The following is a 22,615-nucleotide window of genomic DNA, read 5'->3' on the forward strand; positions in this document are numbered from 1 at the left end:
TAGGGCCACTGCGCTCAGTGCGGCTGGCTGTCAAATCCACGCATGGAGAATCGGGCCGGCTTTTCAGGGGAAGCAGGAGCCAAACTGCCGTTCCAAGAGATCCTGCAAACCCTTTCAAGGGGCGCTGAGTGTCCCTTCGTGGGTCCGGACATCTGAGCTACTCTCCCGGCTATTTTGAATTCTCGTCGAGCTCCAGGCAGAGCTAAATATAATCCCTGCCCTCAGTCCCACCCCGGACCTGGGCTTGCAAGCGCACTGGGATTCTGGCAATGCCCGGGAAGAGCTCTTGCCTGCTGCCATCCTGGAGCACAGCTGGTCCTGAGCACCTCCGAGCATTGGGTGGGTCCGTGGCTGCACCTCCCGCATCTTCTATGGCATTATAGCTCTGCAAATGGGGCGATTTGTGCTGAACAACCAACAAGAGTTTTGTGTACTTAAAGATGCTAGCAATTGCATTTTTTTTTGTAAAGTCAGCAGCATATCCTACCCATTCAGACATCGTGCTGAAGCTCTGAACCCAGAAATATGCTCCAAACGGTCTACAGGCAAACTCTGGTCGACACCTCCTGGTCTGCTTTTTGTTTTATGTCCTCCCAGGGCTCAAACAGATGCAATGGAAATCCATTCATAAAATTGCACAACTAGAGACTGGTGCTGCCTCAGTTTGCCTTGGGGCTAGGCATGGGAGGGAGAGGGGGGGTTTACCCTTCGACCTCCACTTGGTTTTGCTGCACCAGACTGGACTCCCTGCTTTGTTATTAGCATTTCAAAGGGAGGAAAATGTGTTTTTAAAACATGTGTTTTTTTTTTTTTGAAAAATTTTTTATTGGGTTAGAACATTTTTATTTTTACATTACCGTCAATTTTCCCCTAATTTTTCGTTTCTAACCCCCTCCCTTTCCCCCCCTTTTGTTGACTTCCAACAGCTTTCCCACCCTCTGTCCCTTTTCCCTTACTTCTATTAAATTCCTCTGTCTAAAACAGATATACATTCTCCATTATATTAAGCAGTACATCTTTAACTCCTTTACTTATTATACACCCAAACTATACGTCTTTAAATAAACAATTTATCCCATTTTCCAGTTTTGAATATTTCTATATAAACCTATATATCATAAACCATAAAAATTTCCCACATTTAAATCAAACAATTTGATTTGTTCTCTATATATTACTCATTTCAACTTTTTATGGTAATTCTATATAACTCCTCGCATAATCAATCAATTTAACTCTTCTATACATTCAGTTTGGTGCATATAAATCTTATCAAAGAAAGAAAATATTGTTATTTACTCAATCCTCATGTTTAAACCTTATCATTAATTATTCTCTATCAATGTTCTATCAGTTAACCTATACATATCTATATATATCTCAATCAATTAATCTAACTGCTTATAAATTCACATTTCTCTTCCTCCCCCGGTAAAGTCACCCCTCTCTTTTATACTTTTATTATACTTCAGTAGTTCTCAAACTGCCACAGTTTTCCTCCCACCTCCCATTTCTTCTCCAGATATTGTTTCAGCTTCTCCCAGTCTGTGTTAAACTGCCCTGAGTCCAGATCTCTCAGTTTTCTTGTCATCTTGTCCATTTCAGCCATATACAGCAATTTGTAGATCCAATCTTCAATAGTTGGCACTTCTTGTACTTTCCATTTCTGCGCATACAAAAGTCTAGCTGCTGCAGTCATATAAAAAATCAACGTCCTATGATGGGCTGGAATTCCCTCCATTCCCAAGTTTAGCAGCAGGAGTTCTGGGTTCTTATTTATTTGAAACTGTAAAATTTCACTCATTTCTCTTATTATTTCCCCCCAGAACTGCCTAGCTACCTCACACGACCACCACATATGATAGAGGGAGCCCTCATGTTTCTTACATTTCCAGCATTTATTAGAAGTATTCAAGTTCCCTAGCGCAATCTTCTTTGGTGTCATGTACCAACGATAGATCATTTTGAAAATGTTCTCTTTAATATTAATGCATGTCGTTGTCTTCATTGTAGTTTTCCACAAGTATTCCCATGCCTCCATTGTTATTTCTTTATTGAAATTTATAGCCCATTTCACCATCTGTGTTTTAACTATCTCATCCTCAGTATACCATTTCAACAGTACTTGGTATACCTTGGATATTCTTTTCTTGTCTTCTTTAAGAAGGGTCTGCTCTAGTTCCGAGTTCTCTGTTCGTATGCCCCCTTTTGCAAAGTCCGAGTTGTATAAGTCTCTAATCTGTCTATACTGGAACCAATCATAGTTAGGTGATAGTTCCTCTTGCGTCTTTATTCTAAGTTTAGATACTTCAATCTTAGTTATTTCTTTGTACGTTAAACATTGTTGTTCATTATCCACAGCTCTCGGATCTATCACCTCATATGGAACCACCCACAAGGGGGTTCCTTCTTGTAGGTAAGTTCTGTACTTCTTCCAGATTGTATATAGACTTCTCCTTACAAAATGATGCAGGAACATCGAGTTGACCTTTACTTTGTCATGCCATAGGTATGCGTGCCATCCAAAAAAATTTTTATATCCCTCTAGGGCTAATAGTTTCTTATTCTTTAATGTCATCCACTCTTTTAGCCAAACTAGGCAGATTGCATCATGGTAAAGTCTCAGATTGGGCAGTTGCATTCCGCCTCTCTCCTTTGCATCTTGTAGAACTTTTACTTTCACTCGAGGCTTCTTGCCTGCCCAAACAAAATCTGATATTTTCCTCTGCCATTTTTCAAATTGTTTAGAGTCTCTGATGATTGGTATTGTCTGTAACAAAAACATTACTCTTGGTAACACATTCATCTTAACTGCTGCAATCCTGCCCAACCATGACAAATTCAGTCTATTCCATTTGATCAAGTCTCTCTCTATCTGAGTCCATAATTTTTCATAATTATTCTTGAACAAATCTATATTTTTTGCAGTCAGCTCAACTCCCAAATATTTCACCTTACTAGTTACTTCACAGTCCGTTGTTTCCATTAACAATTGTTGTTTCTGCTTAGTCATGTTTTTACATAGTATCTTTGACTTCTTTTTATTAATGAAGAAACCTGCCAAGTCACCAAACTCCTTGATCTTATCTATCACTTTTGGCATGTTCTCCAATGGATCTTCTACAATTAACATTATGTCATCTGCAAATGCTCTAACCTTGTATGAATAGTCCTTTATTTTTATTCCTCGTATTTCCTCGTCTTGTCGTATTTGTATCATCAGAATCTCCAATACTAATATGAACAACAATGGAGATAACGGGCAACCTTGTCTTGTTCCTTTACTAATCGTCAATTTCTTGGTCAGTTCATCATTCACTACAATTGCTGCAGTCTGGTCCCTATATATTTCTTTAATTGCTCTGATGAATCTTTCTCCCAATTGTAGCTTTTCCATAGTGGCAAACAAAAAATCCCAGTTTAAATTGTCAAACGCTTTTTCAGCGTCTACAAAGAAGAAACCAACCTCTTTATCGCAACGCTTGTCATAGTATTCAATAGCATTGATCACTGTCCTTAAATTGTCTCTTATTTGTCTGTCCGGCAAAAAACCTGCTTGTTCTTCCTCTATAACTTCCGAGAGCCACCCCTTCAGTCTCTCCGCCAATATCTTTGCAAAAATTTTATAATCATTGTTAAGTAATGATATAGGCCTGTAATTTTTCACGCTAGTCAGATCTTGGCCCTCTTTTGGGATCAATGATATATTCGCTTCGCTCCAAGTGTCTGGAATTCTTTGATCCCTAAAAACTCCGTTCATCACCTCTTTTAGGAATGGTGCCAGTTCGTTGGCCATTGTCTTATAAAATTTAGCCGTAAGTCCATCTGGCCCTGGCGCCTTTCCTAGATTTGCGGATTGTATTGCCATATTTATTTCCTCGTCAGTTACTTCACTGTTCAACTTATTTCTCCAAGCTTCCGAGATCTCTGGAAGTTTGGTTTTCTCCAAATATGATGCTATTGATTCTTTGTTTACTTCTTTTTTATTATACAGCTTAGCGTAAAATTTATAAAAGGCTCTGCTAATGGTAGTCTGCTCCAAATACGTTTTGTTTTCTTCACAAATTTTATTTATTATTTTCTTTTCCCTTTTCTTCTTTAATTGCCATGCCAAATATTTCCCAGGTTTATTAGCACCCTCAAAAGCTTTTTGATTCAGTCTTTTAAGGTTCCACTCCAATTCTTTATTACTCATTGCTGTTAACTGTTCTTGAAGAATTTTAATTTCCTGATGTATTTTCTTTTTCCCTGGTCTCTTTTTTAACTGTACTTCTTTGGCCTTTATTTTCTCCTCAATCTCTTGTCTTTTCTCCTCTTTCTTTTTCCTTGCTCTACCATTTAAGTCCATTAGTATGCCCCTTACAACCGCCTTATACGCGTCCCAAACTTTACTGGTTGGTACTTCTTTATTCACGTTGTATTGTATAAAAAACTTAGTCTCTCTTCTCAATGTTTCCATATTCTCACTTTCCTGTAACAAGTCCTCATTTATTCTCCAGGCTTTCCTTTTTCTCCTTTTTCCAAATTTCCACATAATTGGGTTGTGATCTGAGCCTACCATCGGCATTATTTCTACCTCCTTAGTCCATAACGCTAAGTCCTTTGAGGCCCAGATCATATCAATTCTTGATAATGTAAGATGCCTTGCAGAATAAAAAGTAAACTGTCTGGTTTTAGGATATTCTCTCCTCCATACGTCTTCGAGAGTCTCTTGTTGAATCAACTCAAAAAAAAGCTTTGGCAATAGTCCTCTTTTCTTTTGTGCTTTTGTAGTCTTTTTGTCTAGTTCCAAATCTGTCACTCCATTGAAATCTCCAGCAAGAATTATCTGGTCATATACAAGATCGTCTAGGTGCTTCCTTAAGTCCTCAAAGAAGCTTTCCTTTGCACCGTTAGGTGCATAAAGTCCGACTACCAACACTCTCTTTAAGTTCCAATTACATTCCACTGCTACAAATCTAGCTTCCACATCTCTCATAACAAATTTTGGCTGCAGCTCCTCTTTTATATACAACACCACTCCTCTTTTTTTCTTGTTGGAAGCCGCTACAAATTCTTTGCCCAATTTTCCAGATTTTAAATATTTTACATCCTGTTTTCTAATATGGGTCTCCTGCAAACAAACAATATCACATTTTTGTTTTAGTAGCCAATGAAAAATATTTTTTCTCTTATTCGGTGAGTTTAGTCCATTTACATTCCAAGATAATACTTTACACTCCATATTCATGATTTTGTTGGTAAGTCTTTTTCATTGTCCTTAAAAAATCTCTCCATCTCCCGCTCAGATCTGATACGCTTTTTTGCCCCTCCAAACTCAAAGGACACTCCTTCCGGTAACTCCCATCTGTACCTAATGTTCATGTCCTTCAAAGTCTGAATTAGCACTCTATATTTTTTCCTGTCCAGTAACACTGATCTGGGCAATTCCTTCATTATGATAATCGTCTTGCCATCAATCTCCAATGGATCTTGAAATTGTTTTGTCACAATCCTCTCTTTCATATTTCTAGTTGTAAACTGCACGATCACATCCCTTGGTAGTTTCCTCTGGGTTGCGATTCTCGAGTTCACACGATACGCCACATCTAGGATAGCCACAATTTCCTCCTCCTCCTTCCCCAGGTATTCAGCCAACACCTCAGTCATCTGTTCTTGCGCTGACTTCCCTTCAACTTCTGGCAGACCACGAAAACGAAGCTGCTTCTCCATGTGTTTAGTTTCTGCAACTGACATCCTCCCCTTTACCAATCTCATCTCTGTTTGTTGCGTTTCTATTAAATTCTCCATCGCGTCTTCTACTGTTTTGACTCTCTGTTTCGTTCCTTGTAATTCACTGCTAATCGTTTCCACGCCTTTTTTCACTTCTGACAGCTCCGACTTTACTGTCTGTGTAACTTCTTTGACCTCTTTAATAAGCTCCAATTTCGTGTCCTTAAGTTCTTTCATCATGTCTATAAGTTTTTTGTCCAAATTTTCTATTGCCGATTGCCACTCTTTTTTCGACATCGTGGGGCTTGCTTTAGCTCGCTCCCACGAATCTGCTCTCTTCCTCAGCTCCGTGGCGTATAATTAAACGTTTTCCTTTTTTTCAAATGTCCCAATCTTTGCCAAAATTAATTTTTTATATCCAAAATGTCGGGCGTCTTTTCTCTATGGTTTCTCTATGTTATTATAATCCAAGATGGCCTACTTCCTCTTCCGCTGAAGCCACGACCCTTCCACTTTCAAAAATGGCGATTCCCCACTTCCTGTCCCTTGGCAAGGGCCGCTTCCCTCCAGCCACTCTATTGTTGTTACGCACTTCCTGTCTCCCGTCTTCCCACAGCAGGTCTCGCGATGGTGTCTTTTTCCCACAGCTCCAAAACCACAGGTATTCAAAACAATAGTCCGATTTTTGTAATAACTTCTTTAAACTTAGTCTCTTTTAAAATACAACTCCTGCCGAGTCTTCACCTCCTTTTCACTAGTCTGTTGCAGTTTAAAAATCTACTTTCTTTCCTCTCTGTTTTTGTCAATCTGTCCCGTTTCAAGAGATAGCGATCTTTACCTTCTCTTCAACTTTCTCGGGTTGTAATCGCTGTTTCGATCTTAAATTCTCCTCTCGACTTCCCTCCCCGATCGAAGCTTGGGTATGTAGGTCTTATGCCAGCCGAATTGGCCCCAAAATTGCCACAGAGATTATAGCCGACCCGTCGCAAGGTGGGACCTCAAGGATCGGGGGGGAGACTCCTTGTGTAGAGCCCCCCCTCGTCCGAGATCTAGCTCACCCTAGGGTCTTAAGCGTTCTTTGCCTGCTCCCCGCCTGAGAGCAGTCGGCCGCGGGTTATTTTCATCCCTCCGGCCGGTTAAAACGGCAATCCGGTCAGCTCCGCAAATGGAGCTGCGTTAGACCTCCATGAATCCCAAACCAGAAGTAAAAAACATGTGTTTTGATAGCTTTCATTCTGGTTTGCCAATTCTGATATCACACCAGACCAGAGTCTACTTTGTACAATTCTGAACCAATTTCAAAATATGCCTTCTGATTTTGGTTTGCCAGCAATTGCAAAACCATGGCAGTCAGTTCAGAAACATGGTTTGATGCGATGTTTTGACCAACCCAGCTGCTGAAACAGAGAGTGATTCCGCACACCTTGGATAATGCACTTCCAATCCTCTTTATAGATCATTTGGAACGGATTTTTTTGTGTGCGGAACAAAAAATCCACCTCAAATGATTGATAAAGTGCATTGAAAGTGCATTATCCAACGTGTGCGGAATCAGCCTGGGTGTACTTTCCCCCTCTCAGGGCTAAACTACAAGAGACGAATTACACGAGGATTCTCATGTGAAGGGAGTCGCAGTGTTAGCCGGGAAGCTGAGTTTTAAAAGACGGATTGGAAGGCTTTGTTAATTTCCCCTCTCTACAGAGCCAACAAAGCTCACTCCTCAGAGGGTCTGTTTATTTCCTCTTTGCCTCCCCGAAGGCTTTGTCTCTTGTAGTTTAGCTCTCACCCTCCAAAGGAGCAATGGGACTGGCTAGTGAAGGACAAGGGCTGGGCCATAAAATGCAGGCAGGCAGTTCAGCCTTCCAAATCAGAGAGATGCCGGCAGTCAAGGCCAAGCGAAGCCAGAGTGGCCTGATCCAAATCCAGGGAGGTGGGGGGGGGGGTTCTGAGCCAGGGCCTCTGGTCTATCTTCGCTGCCGCTGGAAATGAAGATAGACAGGGCAGTCCAAAGAGGACTGAAAATCCTTGGTTAAAGACCAGGCTTCGGATCTTCACAGCAGGGCTGCACGCCAAGCCCTTCTCTTCAGTGACAAGCACACGTAGCCCCGTGGAGCCCCTCAGCTGAGGCTCAAAGTGAGCCCACGGGGTTTCTTCCTGGAAGTCAGGTTGCCAGCTGTCCAGAAAGAAGGCCCGCCTGGCCAGCTCTTGGCCTTCTGCAGCAGCTGGATCTACATAAATTTGCACCACAGACAAAAACACAGTAAGGACTGTACACTAAGCAGATGTTAAGGGAGAAGGCAGGTTGGATGCTTGGCAACCCCGCTTGAAAGTGATGGCCTCCAAAAGGATAGCAGGAGGTACCAGCTCTGGACGGCTGTGCACCTTTGTCATCACCCTCCCTAAAGGCCACCTCTCCCCTTTACCTTTTTTCTCGCCAGTGAAGGGCACCAGGTCTTCGCGCTCCTTCACCTCCATCGCCTGTTTCTCCAGGTGATGCATGAGGGCGTCCCGATCCAGTGGCCCCGTAGGGCTCTTCTTGGTCTGGTCTCGTTGACGAAGCCCAGCTGGGAGCATGACGTTCTAGGAGGCAAAGCGGAATTGGGGAGAGATGAGATGGTCCCTCCGATGACCTGAAGCCGTGGGTTTCACTCCTGCGCCTTTGGCGATTGAGCAGAAGACAGAATCTCTCAGCCAACTCCATCAGAGACTGAGCAGGCAGTACTTTTCATGTGACTCTCAAGGAGAAACTTCACCTGTTGGATGCTTGCCTGTCATACAGTAGTTGCTAAAGCAGTCTAGCCAGAAGGACTGTGGCCAGAAAGATTGTAGCGATCCTTGTCATTTGTTTATTAAAATTTATACCCTGCTTTTCCACATGATTCAAGGTGGCTTAGAATAATCAGGGCTTTTTTTTCAGATGGAATGTAGTGGAATGGAGTTCCGGAACCTCTTGAAAATGGTCACATGGCTGGTGGCCCCGCCCCCTGATCTCCAGACAGAGGGGAGTTTCGATTGCCCTCCGCGCTGCTCAGCGGCGCGGAGGGCAATTGAAACTCCCCTCTGTCTGGAGATCAGAGGGCGGGGCCACCAGCCATGTGACCATTTTCTCCGAGGGCAACCCTCTGAGTTCCACCACCTCTTTTCCCAGAAAAAAAGCCCTGAGAATAATAGTTTTAAAAGAAAACCTTTTCAGTTAAAACCAAAATAAAATAACAAACCTTCCCTTCTCTGTTAAAAGTTGCTGGACATTCACACCCCCTTAAAAGCCCTGGCAGAGAAGCAAGCGATGGAAGGCCTCCTGAAGATTACCAAATGAAATATTTATCTATTCAACGGATTTATATGCCACCTCTCCAGAGGCCTGCTTCAGGTGGCTCACAAGTCCAAACAATACCCTGAAGTCAACAACATAAATGGTCGATATTTAAAAACAGCCATTAAAAAAACCATACATGGAACCCAAAATCTTGATGCCTGCATCCCTCAGACACATTCTCCTAATTTGAGCTGGCTTGCAAAACGTCAAATTATTTTTTTCTTTTATTCAGATTTCCAGTCCTCAGTATAAAAATTCTAACAAATATTATTTGAGGGCCAACATTCAGGGATTAAAAAGACATCACCCAAGGAATGTAGGATGAAATTTTTATGTTAATATATTATCCCTGAAAGATGGAGTTCAAGATTCCTGTTTTGGAAATGTTGCCAAATGTCAAATTTGTGTGGAATTTTAGTTTGGACCCACCTCCGATCTTTTAGAATTTCCTTTCTTGTCAAAACTTGGAATTCATTCAGTTGTTAGAGGGGGAAGAGACTTGCCTCTACCCTGGGGTTGCCAATCTCCAGGTGGGGAGTAGAGCATTCCCAGGAACACAACAGATCTCCTGACTACAGAGATCTGTTCCCCTGGAAAAATAGATGCTTTGGAGGGTGGACTGTATGGCATTATACCCTCCCCACTCCAAACCCTGCCCTCCCCAAACTCCACCACCAATCTCCAGGAATTGCCCACCCCAGAGTTGACAACCCAACCCCCTGCCTCCAAATCTGCCGTGGTCTCACTTCAGGATCCATTTCCTGCAGCTCCAGGTCCAACTGGGCCAGTTCCTCTGGCGAAAGTTCCTTCAGGAGCTTGTCTTCATCGATGTCTTTATATTTCTCCAGCTCTTGCCGGTATGACGTGGTCATGGTGGGAGCAGCTTATCTGAACACGGCAATGCCCCGTCCGATGATGGAGAAACGAGCCTGAAGCTTGGGAGAAGAAAGAGAATGTCTAGTGAACAATCCCTGCCTATGACAGTGTGGAGGGTCGGCTGTAGTCTAGAGTGCTTCTTTATAGAACAGTGTAATGGTTAAACAACGAACACATGAATCTGCCTTATATTGAATCAGTCTCTTGGCCCATCAATCCAGAGGAGTTAGCCATGTTAGTCTGTAGCTGCAAAATAGTAAAGAGTCCAGTAGAACCTTTAAGACTAGCCAACTTTATTATAGCATAAGCTTTTGAGAACCGCAGCTCTCTTCGTCAGATGCAGTGTCAGCTTTTGAGAACCACAGCTCTCTTCGTCAGATACATGGTTAGCTTTCAAGAACCACAGCTCTCTTCATCAGATGCATCTGTGGGTCTTGAAAGGTGACGATGCATCTGACAAAGAGAGCTGTGGTTCTCAAAAGCTTATGCTACAATGAAGTTGGTTAGTCTTAAAAGTGCTACTGGACTCTTTACTATTTGGCCCATCAAGGCCCCTATTGTCTACTCATACTGGCATAGTCTTGGGTGGAGGTCTTTCAAATCACCCAAACCTTTTTAGTGAAGTTGCCATGGACTTGAAACTGGGACCCCTTGTATGCAAAGCAGCTGTTCTACCACTGAACTACAGCCTCTCCCCAAATTCCTCCTATGGAACCTCCTACCACAAGGCCCTGTGAGAGGAAACCAGTGGAACTCCCTGCCTCATGATTGTATGAATGTTCTAAATTATAAATAGAAGCAACAGCAGAGAGACTGAACATTGCAACCTGTCATATTGATGCCACTGTGATCTATATACACTATTTCTTTGCTTGTTAGTCCACGAATATAGTAGATGAGGGAGGGGGACATCACAAAGGGTCTTTTTTCACATTTTTCCTTAACAGACTTTCTATGAAATTCTGGTTTTTCATTCCAATTCACAAGCCAATTCATATTTTGTATTGTCTTGCAATCTCTGTACCATTGCTTGTGCTTATAATTTATTATTTTCATTGATTGTATCTGACAATATAAATTCTGACCCACAAAAGGTTATAACCTGAAGAATGCCATGGTCTTTAAAGTGCTATGGTACTTGGATTTTATTTTCACAGACAGGCCGGTCTCTTTCTCTCTGTTATAGTGTCCCCGAATGCTTTGCCATGTTAACCTTTGGAACTTTCTGCCACGGTTATTATCATTCATTTCTAGTTCTCAGTATTCTGTCTCCGTCACTCTCAAGCATCCATACCAAGAAACTGAGCCCAGGGTGGGTGGGATTATGTAGATATAGGGGTGGAGCTATGCAGATAAATACAAGCTCTGTTATAAGTGGCACATATTGAGTTCTGTAGAAGGAGCCAAAGAGGTGTCAAAGACATTGTTAGAGGAGGTGTAAAATGTACCCTCTGTCAATTGGTGCACACTTTGCGGTCTCCCATAGAACTGAATGGCTACCATTCTTTTTTCACAGAAAAAAAAAGGAAAGCAATTATTTAGGGTCATCTCAACAGAGGACAAATAACCCCATCTGAGACTGGGCAGAGGGGTGGGGAATGGTAGTACAATAGCTTATTTGTATTTATTTATTGATTTACACAATTTACATCCCACCTTTCTACCCTCATCAGGGCCATCAAGTCAGCTAATAGATAAAAATCATACGTAATAAAAATACAACAACAACAACAACATTCGATTTATATACTGCCCTTCAGGACAATTTGATGCCCACTCAGAGCAGTTTACCAAGTATGTTATTATTATCCCCACAACAGAACACCTTGTGAGGTGGATGGGGCTGAGAGAGCTCTGAGAGAGCTGTGACTAGCCCAAGGTCACCCAGCTGGCTTCAAGTGGAGGAGTGGGGAATCAAACCCGGCTCTCCAGATTAGAGTCCTGCTGCTCTTAACCACAACACCAAACTATGCCTTAAAAACCATTAAAACCAAACAATGAAAACCAAAAGCTTCCACGAGGAAAGGAGATAGATCCAGAGGAGTTAGCCATGTTAGTCTGTACTAGTAGAAAAATAGTAAAGAGTCCAGTAGCACCTTTAAGACTAACCAACTTTATTGTAGCATAAGCTTTTTGGGAACCACAGCTCTTTTCTGATGATGCACCTGACGAAGAGAGCTGTGGTTCTCAAAAGGTGACAATGCATCTGACAAAGAGAGCGGTGGCTCTCGAAAGCTTATGCTACAATCAAGTTGGTTAGTCTTAAAGGTGCTGCTGGACTCTTTCCTATTTCACCAGGGCAGGGTCTCTGTTGGGGAACTACTGTGCCTCCCTGGGGGAGGCTTGCCCCATGGGGGCCCCCGCTTGCCCTACCCATGCCTGGCTTCTTGCTAGTCATTGGTCAGCAGAGAGCTCAACTTGCTTTATTCGCCCTGCTCACTTAGCAATATTTCCCACTTGTTTCTGTGATGGGACTTCCTTCCAAGTCCACTGAGGACCGCAGCTTTTAGGCTGGCATCCAAAAAGGATTCACGCTGCTTAGTTGCTAGGAATGGGTATGTCAGGATTTGAGTTTGGACAGAGCCTCCTCCTGTCTTTGAATCTTTCCCCTTGTCCCTGGCAGGGGTATGAGAGGCTCCATCTTCCACATGTTAACTATACTGCGTAAAAACTGCCTTTTATCTGTCCTAACTCTACTGAATATTATTCTAGTATTATGAGAAAGGGAGAAACGATTCTCTCTATCCACTTGTTCCTCCGCAGGAATAATCTTACAAATCTCTATCATGACGCGCACACCCCACAGCTATGTTTTCTGTGAGCCAGAGAGCCCCATCCAAACCCCACAGTGTTTCCCCTGAGAGAAGGTGTTCTTCTAACTTCTGGATCACTTTGTCAGTTCTGCAGTCTCCTATTTTTGAGATGGGATGGCCCAGATATGGCTGGATCTTAGTTTAAACTTGTCTTACAGCTAAACAAGGAGGCCCGTTGATTGGAGGAAATTTAGGGCTACAAAAATATACTTTCATTGGCACCTGAATGTGCGTGCATGAGTGGGAAGAGATGTGGTACTTGGGGGTACATGAACTTCTCGTCTTGGCATTGCCTTCCTCCAAATAAACATAAAACATATAACATAATGATGTATTGTCGAAGGCTTTCACGGCCGGAGAACGATGGTTGTTGTGGGTTTTCCGGGCTGTATTGCCGTGGTCTTGGCATTATAGTTCCTGACGTTTCGCCAGCAGCTGTGGCTGGCATCTTCAGAGGTGTAGCACCAAAAGACACTGAGAGATCTCTGTCTTTTGGTGCTACACCTCTGAAGATGCCAGCCACAGCTGCTGGCGAAACGTCAGGAACTATAATGCCAAGACCACGGCAATACAGCCCGGAAAACCCACAACAACCATATAACATAACATTCAATTTATATACCGCCCTTCAGGACAACTTAATGTCCACTCCGAGTGGTTTACAAAGCATGCCATTATTATCCCCAAAACAAAACACCCTGTGAGGTGGGTGGGGCTGAGAGAACTCCAGAGAACTGTGACTAGCCCAAGGTCACCCAGCTGGCTTCAAGCGGAGGAGTGGGGAATCAAACCTGGTTCTAAAGATTAGAGTCCTGCCGCTCTTAACCACTACACCAAACTGGCTCTCAGAGTATCTCTCTGTCTTGCCCGAAGCTTACCAGGGAGATTGGGCAAAGGGGAGGATTAAATGAGTCACCAAACAGAGGAAGGACCCCCTCCCCTCCAGCTTGTGACCCGGGTCTTCATCTCTAGGGGCCGATTGGTGTATTGATGTGGTACAGCTCTCCAGTGCTGACTGTGCCACTTCAAACGATAGGTGGGGTAAGCTGCCTCAAGCAGGTTCTCTGGTGAGGCAATACCGAAATTTTCTAAATAAATAAATTGCAAAATGGAATGCTTCCCCTCAGGTCCAAAGCTGCATGCTTATAGAAAAGTAACTCATCAAGGAGAAGGGAAGGCAAGAGAAACTTTTTCCACAATGTGCTATCTTTCCACATGCAGGGGTGTTTTTACAGTGTAGTCTCAAGGCTGGGAGGGAAGGTGACATGGTTGGATCTCGGAAGCTAAGCAGGGTCAGTAATTGGATGGGAGACCGTCAAGGAAGACTGCAGAGGAAGGCTATTGGAAATCACCCCTGCTTCTCACTTCCCTTGGAAGCCCCAGCAGAGGTTGCCATAAATCAATTGTGGCTTGATGCCACTTTACACACATCCACACACATGTCTGAATGCTCCTCTATGAAAAAGTCCCTGTACATAGAAATTGAGTGTGATGGGGGAAGATAATCTGGCAGGCTACTCCCTGAAATCTAGTCTTCTATAGAGGAGGGCCTGGGGCTCAGAGCCAAGCTACAAGTGACGCCTGACACAGGTTGGACACTTGTCAGCTTCCCTCAAGTTTGGATGGGAAATGTAGGCGTCCTGGCCTTGCAGCTTGGCTCTCCGACTGCTGTCCAATGGACTTTTCAACTGTCTCTTGTCCAACATTCCGCCAAGCTGCCTACAGGCAATATGTAACATAGAGGGACCAGGGGGTGGTCTTGCTCAGAATAAGTCAATTTCCAATATTTATTTTTCCATCCTTGAAACCATCTTATGTAAATGTGAATACGAGATAAAGCATGAAAAGAGAATAGATTGTTTCTACCAAGTTAGATTTGCATCAAGCCATAAACCCCAGATCTCTCTGCCTTCGTACCACAACATACCTCTGGGCTATAATTAAGGCTGCCAACTTCGGCTTGGAAAATTCCTGGAGATGCTTCACTAATGAGTTAAGGACCACAGACTTCACCACTGTGTTGCCTTACGTACTACCTATTGTTTTAAATACGTGCTCCTCCGAGTAACCTGTGCTTCATGTGGTCTAATGTCAGCCTTAGAATTGCTCACGTTCTGTTTCAGCATTTCTTCAACTCTGTATTGGAGTCTTGCTCATGCTCTGTCTTTGTAAACTTGTGTTCATTTACCCTATGGCATTGTTTATGGAAATGTCCTTGATACGGACTGTACTGATCTCACACTGTGTAATAAATATTTGGGGGGCGGAGCTGGGGAGGAGAAGGCAGGGTTTGGAGAGGGGACGAACTTCAGAGGGGTATGGGATAGACTCCACCCTCCTGAGCAGCCATTTTCTCCAGGGGAACTGATCTCTATAGTCTGAAGATTAGTTGTAATTCCAGGAAATCTCCCGGCCCCACCTGGAGGTTGGCAAGCCTAGCTGTGATCTCTGCACGTCCAGCTCAGCCCCCCTCGGCCTCCTGGGGTCTCCTGCGTCTTCAGACAGCTCCCCCTCCCCTCACCATTCCCCCAAATACCTGCCCACTGCCACCTTTCTCACTCCCTTTGTGTTGCGCCTCCCAATCTACCTTTTCCATGCACAACCTTTTAGGCTGGGAGAACCTGTCGTTCTTTTCTCTTCCCTCCCTCTTTGCAATTTTGCATCAGATTTTCCATTGCAAAACAGTTCTGGTGGACCACTGGATGAAAAAGCCAGATTCGGTGTCAGGTATACAAAAATGCTTCGCTGGCAATGTTGGTGGAATAACTAGAGGCAGAGATGGCTGGTGGCAAAGAAGGGGAGGCAAAGTGGTCCAACTTTTGTTTTGAGAATGCTGCCCCCTCCCAACCCGAGCAGAGCCAAGGGGGAATCTGGGCTGGAGCCAAGATGGAATTTTGGGGTCCGGCGTAACCTGGAACTTCTCTAGCTTTTCAGAGCCTGAGTTCTGGTTCCCTGACCCAACACAGTTTTACCTGTCAGTCCAGTAAGATACTGGCAGGTAGGCTAACTCCTGCTCTGCTACTTGTTTTGGGTTCCATTCAATCAAACCTTCAGTTATTTGTTACTGAAGGGGTGTCATAATCGGCACCCCTAGTACACCATAAGAAATAACAAACCAATCAATTAATTAAAAGCTCTCCTCGGCCTTTCATAGCACCTGCCCATGGAAGAGACTACCTGTTGCTTCTCTGCGTGAGTCACTGCTCTGGCCTTGCCTCCACTGGAGTGGATAACTCTACCTACTATCTGCATCAGCTACAGACTGGATCATTAATTTGCCTCCGAGCCGGAGCCAAATGACCTGCTCTCAGAGACAGTTGCTTGTTGCATCTCTGAATGAGTCAATTGTTTAGGTTTGCCTCCTTCTGTTTAAGAAGCATGTCCACGACAGCGATCCATACATAGGCTTGGCTCTTCTGAATAACTCTTGCTTATTCTTTTAAAATAAAACCTCTTGCAGGTATGAAAGTGTGCCTTGGATACCTGCTGCCTCCCCCAGCTTCAGCCCCACCTGCCCCCCGTCTGCAATATTGACATTACAGCACTGAGCTTCCTTGCAGGGCTGTCATAAACATAACTAAAATTATAGATCTGAAACGCTTTGCCCTCCAAAACTGCGGTCTGCTATTCTTGGTCTTTCCCCCCCATCTATCCTGACCTGTTCTGTGTGCTCCTGGTAAAAGGTCAAGTTCTTTTTCTAGGGACTTTTAATTAACTTCTCTGTTACTGACCTACTTCTCCCTCCCACCCGCTAGTTTCCTCCCAGGGATGAGAGACTTTCTGAAAGGAGGGTTTTTGTGGAGGGCCGGGCAGGCCCCCTCCTGCTCTGCTATCTCAGGCCGTGGCATAAAAGAGCCCTTGTTTGTTGCGAGGCCACACAAAAGGGAAGGTTGTGTGGAAGAGATAAGGGGATGGAGCCCGGCCAGCTCTTCCCTGGATGGGGGACAGCTGAAAAGGGCTTTCTGTGCGTTCCCCCCCCTCCTGTGTGTGGCTTTGCCACACGGGATGGGAAAACTTCACTGGCGGGATTCCTGCCTGCCATGCTTTTGTGCATTTCACCCTGGTGGGCAGGAAAAATGCTAGATTGAAGATCACGTTGGAGAAATACTCGAAAAGACGACGACCCTGGCTGTATTATGACGCTGAAAGATGTTACAAAATTACTGGTCGTTAACGGTGACTTGTGTGTGTATGTAAGATGTGTTGTTGACTTCTCTGTTCACTTGGGGATGGGGGTAACGTTGTCCATGGATGGAATTTTTCACTTGCCACTATAGAGACCTTTTTCCTCCAAGTTTCCAAATGAGGGGCCATCCTTTTTTCCCTTAGGGGAAAAACCACTCTAGCCAATGCTCTCCTCTGCCCAGGAGGACCAATCTCTACTCCAGAATCCTTGGTGCTGTTCCTTTTCCTGGGAGAAACGGACTGCTGCGAATCACTTCTGAGCCCCTCGCTGGCAGTAAATTTCCAGCTCGAAGAATCTTGTATTCACAATAAAGGTGTTGAGGTTTAACCTGGGGGATTATACCATGCACAGATCTGTTTCCTCTACTTCCTGTGAGAGGGATTTGACCTTGGGTTGTCAACTCCAGGTTGGGAAATTCCTGGAGATTTGTGGGTGGAGCATGGGAAGAGAGGGGATATAATGCCACAGAGACCCCCCCCCCAAAAGCAGCCGTTGTCTCCAGGGGAACTGATCTTTGTAGTCTAGAGATAAGCTGGACTTTTGGCAGAAGGTTGGGAACTCTCGTTTGACCAACTAAATGTAGTAAATGTCTATTGTAACAACCTCTCCAGCAAAGTGATTAAAAAAACCCTCCTAGCTCTAGGATGTCATTTCTTGGGACTGACCAACTCTCAAGAACAGTCTTATTTTGAACTTGGAAATTTATGGTTTGATCTATTCCTGGACCCGTCCTCCTAGTTTGTAGGGGGCTTGGATATGACCAGCAGCACGGACGTGCCTACTGGCCTTGAAGCTCTGTTTCTGACGAACACATTTTGGAGCTGAGAGAAGTGATCCCTGCACATGTTTGAGGGGTCCCTGTCACTCCACGAGGTCCACAGGGAACTCGTCCCCACCCTCGCTCGGCCTTCTAATGATTGCGGCATCCTGTGGAGCCCCGATTCAAAGTGGGGCAGAACTCCCTGGAAGTGCAGTGGAAACGGTTATCTGACACAGGCAATTTGGATAGGAAACAGCTCTGGGAACATTTCCAATGTAAGAAGCTGAACAATTGCCTTGAATGAATCTGGCGGAGAGTCCATCTAATGTAGAGAGTTTAGTTGGGTAGCTGTCCGGGTCTGCAGTAAAACAGCAGGCTTTGAGTCTGGTGGCGCCTTAGAGACCAACAAAATTTTCAGAGTGTAAGCTTTTGAGAGTCACTCAGAGCTCCCTTCTTCAGACAGAAGAAAATCCAGAGGAGTTAGCCGTGTTAGTCTGTAGTTGCAAAATAGTAAAGAGTCCAGCAGCAATTTTAAGACTAACCAACTTTACTGTAGCATAAACTTTCGAGAACCACAGCTCTCTTCGTCAGATGCATCATCGGCTTTCGAGAACCACAGCTCTCTTCGTCAGATGCATCTGACAAAGAGTGGTTCTCAAAAGCTGTCGATGTATCTGACAAAGAGAGCTGTGGTTCTCAAAAGCTGACAATGCATCTGATAAAGAGAGCTTTAGTTCTCAAAAGCTTATGCTACAATAAAGTTGGTTAGTCTTAAAGGTGCTACTGGACTCTTTACTATTGTGAGACAGAAGAAGGTATCTGAAGAAGTCAGGAGCTTTGACTCTTGCTCAGATACTGCAAACTGGAGGATGTGGCTTCTTTTATTGAGTCCAGCCATCTCATTTTAGGTCTTCCTCTTTTCCTACTGCCTTCCACTTTTCGTAGCATTATTGACTTTTCCGGAGAATCTAGTCTTCTCAAGATGTGACCAAAGTACGATAGCCTGAGTCTTGTCATTTTAGCTTCTAAGGAGAATGCTTATGAGACAGGAATACTTCCCTTTCCCGCACCGCTTGTGATTTTTCTGTCTGTTTTTTCTTCTGTCGAAACAGCCCCAGCCAGCCTCTTTAAGCTTTCCTCTTAGGGGGGATTTGTACGTGTGGCACTGATCAAAGGGCAACTCCCTACTCCAGAGCGGGTTAGGGATGCCCGTCCGTGTCTGTCTTGCTGAGGACGGGCCCAGCCAGGTGCACCAGTGTTGCCTGAGCGCTAACAGGGCCGGGCTTAGCTGGCTTTCCAAGAAGAAAGCAAGGACACAGCAACTCGCGGCATGCTGGGAAAACTGCCACGTCTTCCTCGGATTTGGTGTGAGGTTCTTTCTCACCCCCACCGCCAGTGAGCTGTTGTTAGGAAGCAGATATGCCTTAAAGGTGGGAAATGTTTGGTACGTTGGTTAACAAAGGGCTTTAGAATTAAGACCCAGGGCCCCGGCTACATCCTAAGAGGAGGGGCACATTTCTTTTCTTGGCCTGCTTCAAGCATCATTTCTGGGCCCACGGCCTCCCGGTCTCGGCAGTCAAGCGACTGCGTCCCATCTAGGGTGGCCAGCCTCCAAGCAGAACCTGGAGATCTCATGAAATTATAACCAATCGCCAGGCTACAGAAATTTATTTATTAATTATTTATTAAATTTATTATTTATTATATTAGATTTTTAGTCCGCCCTCCCCACCAGGCGGGCTCAGGGCAGAGTACAACATTTCAAATTACAGAAATACAGTTATAAACAGATAAAACTGACTTCTGCTAGAAAAACGGCTAATCTGGAGGCGGATTCTACGGCACTATCCCATGCTGAAGTCCCTCCCCTCCCCAAACCCCGCCTTCCCCAGGCTCCGCCCCAAAAGGACCTCCAGTGGTTTCCTAACCTAGAGTTGGAACCCTGGTTCCATCCCAGAACTAGCCTCAGAGCAAAATGCAGCCGGTCGCAGGGAGATGTGCAAATCGCTGCTTTAAGGTCAATGGATGACAGCAAGGAAGGCTCCGGGCATCTCCTTGCCCCAAGCAAGGTACGGCCATCCTCTCCTCTGGCACCATGAGCCCGGTCCGAGCCCAGCCTCTGTAGCATCCCTGCAGGGGCTCAGCTCGGAGGTGGCCAGCAAGGGCTGATGGCGAGGAATAAGCCAGACCCCTGCAGTGAGGTGGTGGCTCCTCCCTGTGCTGCCCCAGGCAGCCTCTTGGGTGGCTTGTCTGGAGAACCATCCCTGGGTGACGAACGGATGGATGCTGAAATCTCTTTATGAGATGGCAAAATAGTCTTGTTCTTTGGGTCAGTTCTAATGTACTGTTTTTTGCATTTTTTTTTCAAGATGGGTAGCCGTGTTAGTCTGTCTGTAGCAGTAGAAAAGAGCAAGAGTTCAGTAGCACCTATAAGACTAACAAAATTCGTGGTAGGGTATGGGCTTTCGTGAGCCACAGGCTCACGAAAGCCCATACCCTACCACAAATTTTGTTAGTCTTATAGGTGCTACTGGACTCTTGCTCTTTTCTATTCTTTTTTTGCATCTCTTTTCATCTTCCCTTTCAAAAAAAGTGTGTGTGTGTGGGGGGGGGGGGTGCATACAGTAACAGAGTGTCTTTCAGGGCCCTGGTAGGGGGTGTCCTACTTTGCAAGGCTGTTGCGACGATCAGACTGTAATTCACCAGTCCTTCTCGGAAGCAAATGCTGGTAGAAATGAATTGCAAGTGCTCCTGGGTGCGATTAGGCAGAGCTGTGAGCAGTACAACTGAGATAAGAAATCATGAGCGAAACGGATGAATTCTCCCCCTTTCGGTATGCATTTCTAGGAGGCCAACTCTTTTCTTCCTGGGTGGGCCTCCTGTGCTTTGAAAAGGAGTGCCACACCTGGAAATGCCACACAACCGCCACCACCCGGCCTCTGCCACTGCAACTCCTGGCTGGGAAAAGGTCCTCTACTGGGCAGGCATCTGAAACACTGGGGGCTCCGTGACTCAGCCTCCTCTCCCTTGCCGCCCCATTTGCTTGGAACATTTCTGGAAGGAGGAATGCCACTTCCTTTCTCCCTGTCCCATCTTCCTCCCCAAGCCCCTCTTTTCTGTGACCTGCCCCTTCAGCTTCTTTGCTCATCCTGGCTTTCATTTAAAAGGAAGGGCAAATAAGGGATGGTGAGAGGACAGAGCAAGGACTGGAAGACCAGGTTCAAAGTCCTACTCGCAACGGAACTCCTTTGGGCAAGTCGCCCTTCGTGGCCTAACCTACCTTGAAAGGGTGTTCTGTGGACTAAACACATAACCCTCCTTGAGTTCTTCAAAGGAAAGTCAGGATAAAAAGGGATGGATTAATAGATACAAAAATGAAGCTTGACTTCCTGGTACCCTCCTGCCCATCTCCCACCTAGGAAGGCCAATCTCCAGGTGGGGCCTGCAGTTCTCCTGGGGTTACTATTCATCTCCAGAGAGCACCTCCCAACTTTGGAGGAGGGGCTTTAAGGCATTGCATCCTCAACCAGTCACCGTCTCCCCAAACTGTCCTCCCCAGACACCGTCCTCAAATCTCCAGGCATTTCCCAAGCTTGAGTTGGCAACCCTACTTCCACCCCCCTCTGTTGCAGCTGTAAATTTCCCAGGGAACCCCCCCCCCGTTGCCTCACTCTGTACAGTGACACACACACAAAGCCACAAAGAGGAATGGGGGGTGGGTGGGAGGTGGCACGTGCAGGGGGAATCCCACCGCAAGCCTGTTTTGAGGACCAAAGAACGGCGTAATCCCAAACACCGCACAGGTTTACTGCTTTTCCTCCAGTGGTCCCCTCTGGCATTGCTCTGCCCCTTCTCTTCCCATTCCCACGGCTCCTTCAGGCAGCCTTCTAAGGGTGTTCGCTTTACACCACCATGGCTTGTTTTTCAGTCCGGGAGGGCAAAGCATAAGCTGTAAGGCGATCTCTCAAGGAGCACCCCTTCTCATGAGTCACAACTCAGTTCTCGGCCCTTGACGTCCCCAGCCGAGGGTGTGGCTTTGCACCCACCGCAGAATGCGGAGGCAGAATAGGCCGTGCCTGGGCGTCGTGTTTTTAAAGACTCCCCTATGTAAGAAACGAAATCCCTGCAAGTAAAAGAAAACTACCAGGAAGCCTTAAAACCTCTCATACTGGTTTGCTACTTTTCTACTTGCAGGGAGCTGTGTTTCTTTGATGGTTTAAATACGGGGGTGAATGCAATAAAGGCATCACCCGCCAGCAGTCTGAGGCAGCACTGCCCCCCACCCAGGCTCAGCCACCTCATTCACAGCAAACCCCGTGAGGACCAGGCCTGAATGCATGTTGCTTGTGTGGATGGAGGGCCGGCAGTTCTCTTTGCTCTCAGTGGCCCTCCCCAGCGCCCAGGGATTCCACCTCAAAGGTTGGCAGCACAAGGCACCCCAGCCCAGGATTGCCACCCCTCCGCCCCAGTTTCTTCCTTGCCTCTAAAAATCCAGAGGCTGAGAATCAAAGCAAGACTCACCTTTGGTGGGCTGTGGCAGCCGCTGACTTTTTCCAAGCGGTGTGAACCCAGCAGGCAGGGCAACGGTGAGGCAGCCAGAGAAGTGTGTGAGATCAGCATTTTATTATTTTAGCTCTCCAGCCGGGCGGACGGGCGGGCGGGGTGGGAGAGAGGGCGAGATCACATACACAGGCTCCGTTATCAATCACTCCCCAGGCCCCAGCAGACCTCCAGTGGCCGTGCTCGAGAACTGCCAAGCCCGAGGACTGGCTTGTCGCGAAGATGCTCGCCGGCTGTTTGAAGAAAGCCACAACTTGGCTCAGAGGCCTGCATTCACACAGGCACACAGCAAGGTGTGTGCTACACTGCGGCATCAAAACAGTAAGCTGAGCCAATGGTCCCTGCGTGGATGGGAGCACCCTTTGGCGCACTCGGTTCAGACTGTGCCAAGC

At 45.6% G+C, this 22,615-nt stretch overlaps 1 protein-coding gene across 1 annotated transcript in view; it reads right to left on the reverse strand.

Moving 5' to 3' along the window:
- TMOD4 (tropomodulin 4) overlaps positions 1-22,270 on the reverse strand; it is a 41,609-nt gene extending 19,339 nt beyond the window's left edge. The window contains exons 1-3 of the mRNA XM_054999620.1: positions 22,185-22,270; positions 9,775-9,963; positions 8,136-8,292 (exon numbers count right to left, since the gene is read on the reverse strand). Of these exons, the coding sequence (XP_054855595.1) occupies positions 8,136-8,292; positions 9,775-9,900 (283 nt within the window). The 5' untranslated portion in view covers positions 9,901-9,963; positions 22,185-22,270. The remainder of the gene's footprint in view (positions 1-8,135; positions 8,293-9,774; positions 9,964-22,184) is intronic.
- Positions 22,271-22,615: the final 345 nt, after the last annotated feature.

Source organism: Eublepharis macularius, chromosome 1 (genome assembly GCF_028583425.1).
Source record: "Eublepharis macularius isolate TG4126 chromosome 1, MPM_Emac_v1.0, whole genome shotgun sequence".
NCBI lineage: Eukaryota > Metazoa > Chordata > Lepidosauria > Squamata > Eublepharidae > Eublepharis > Eublepharis macularius.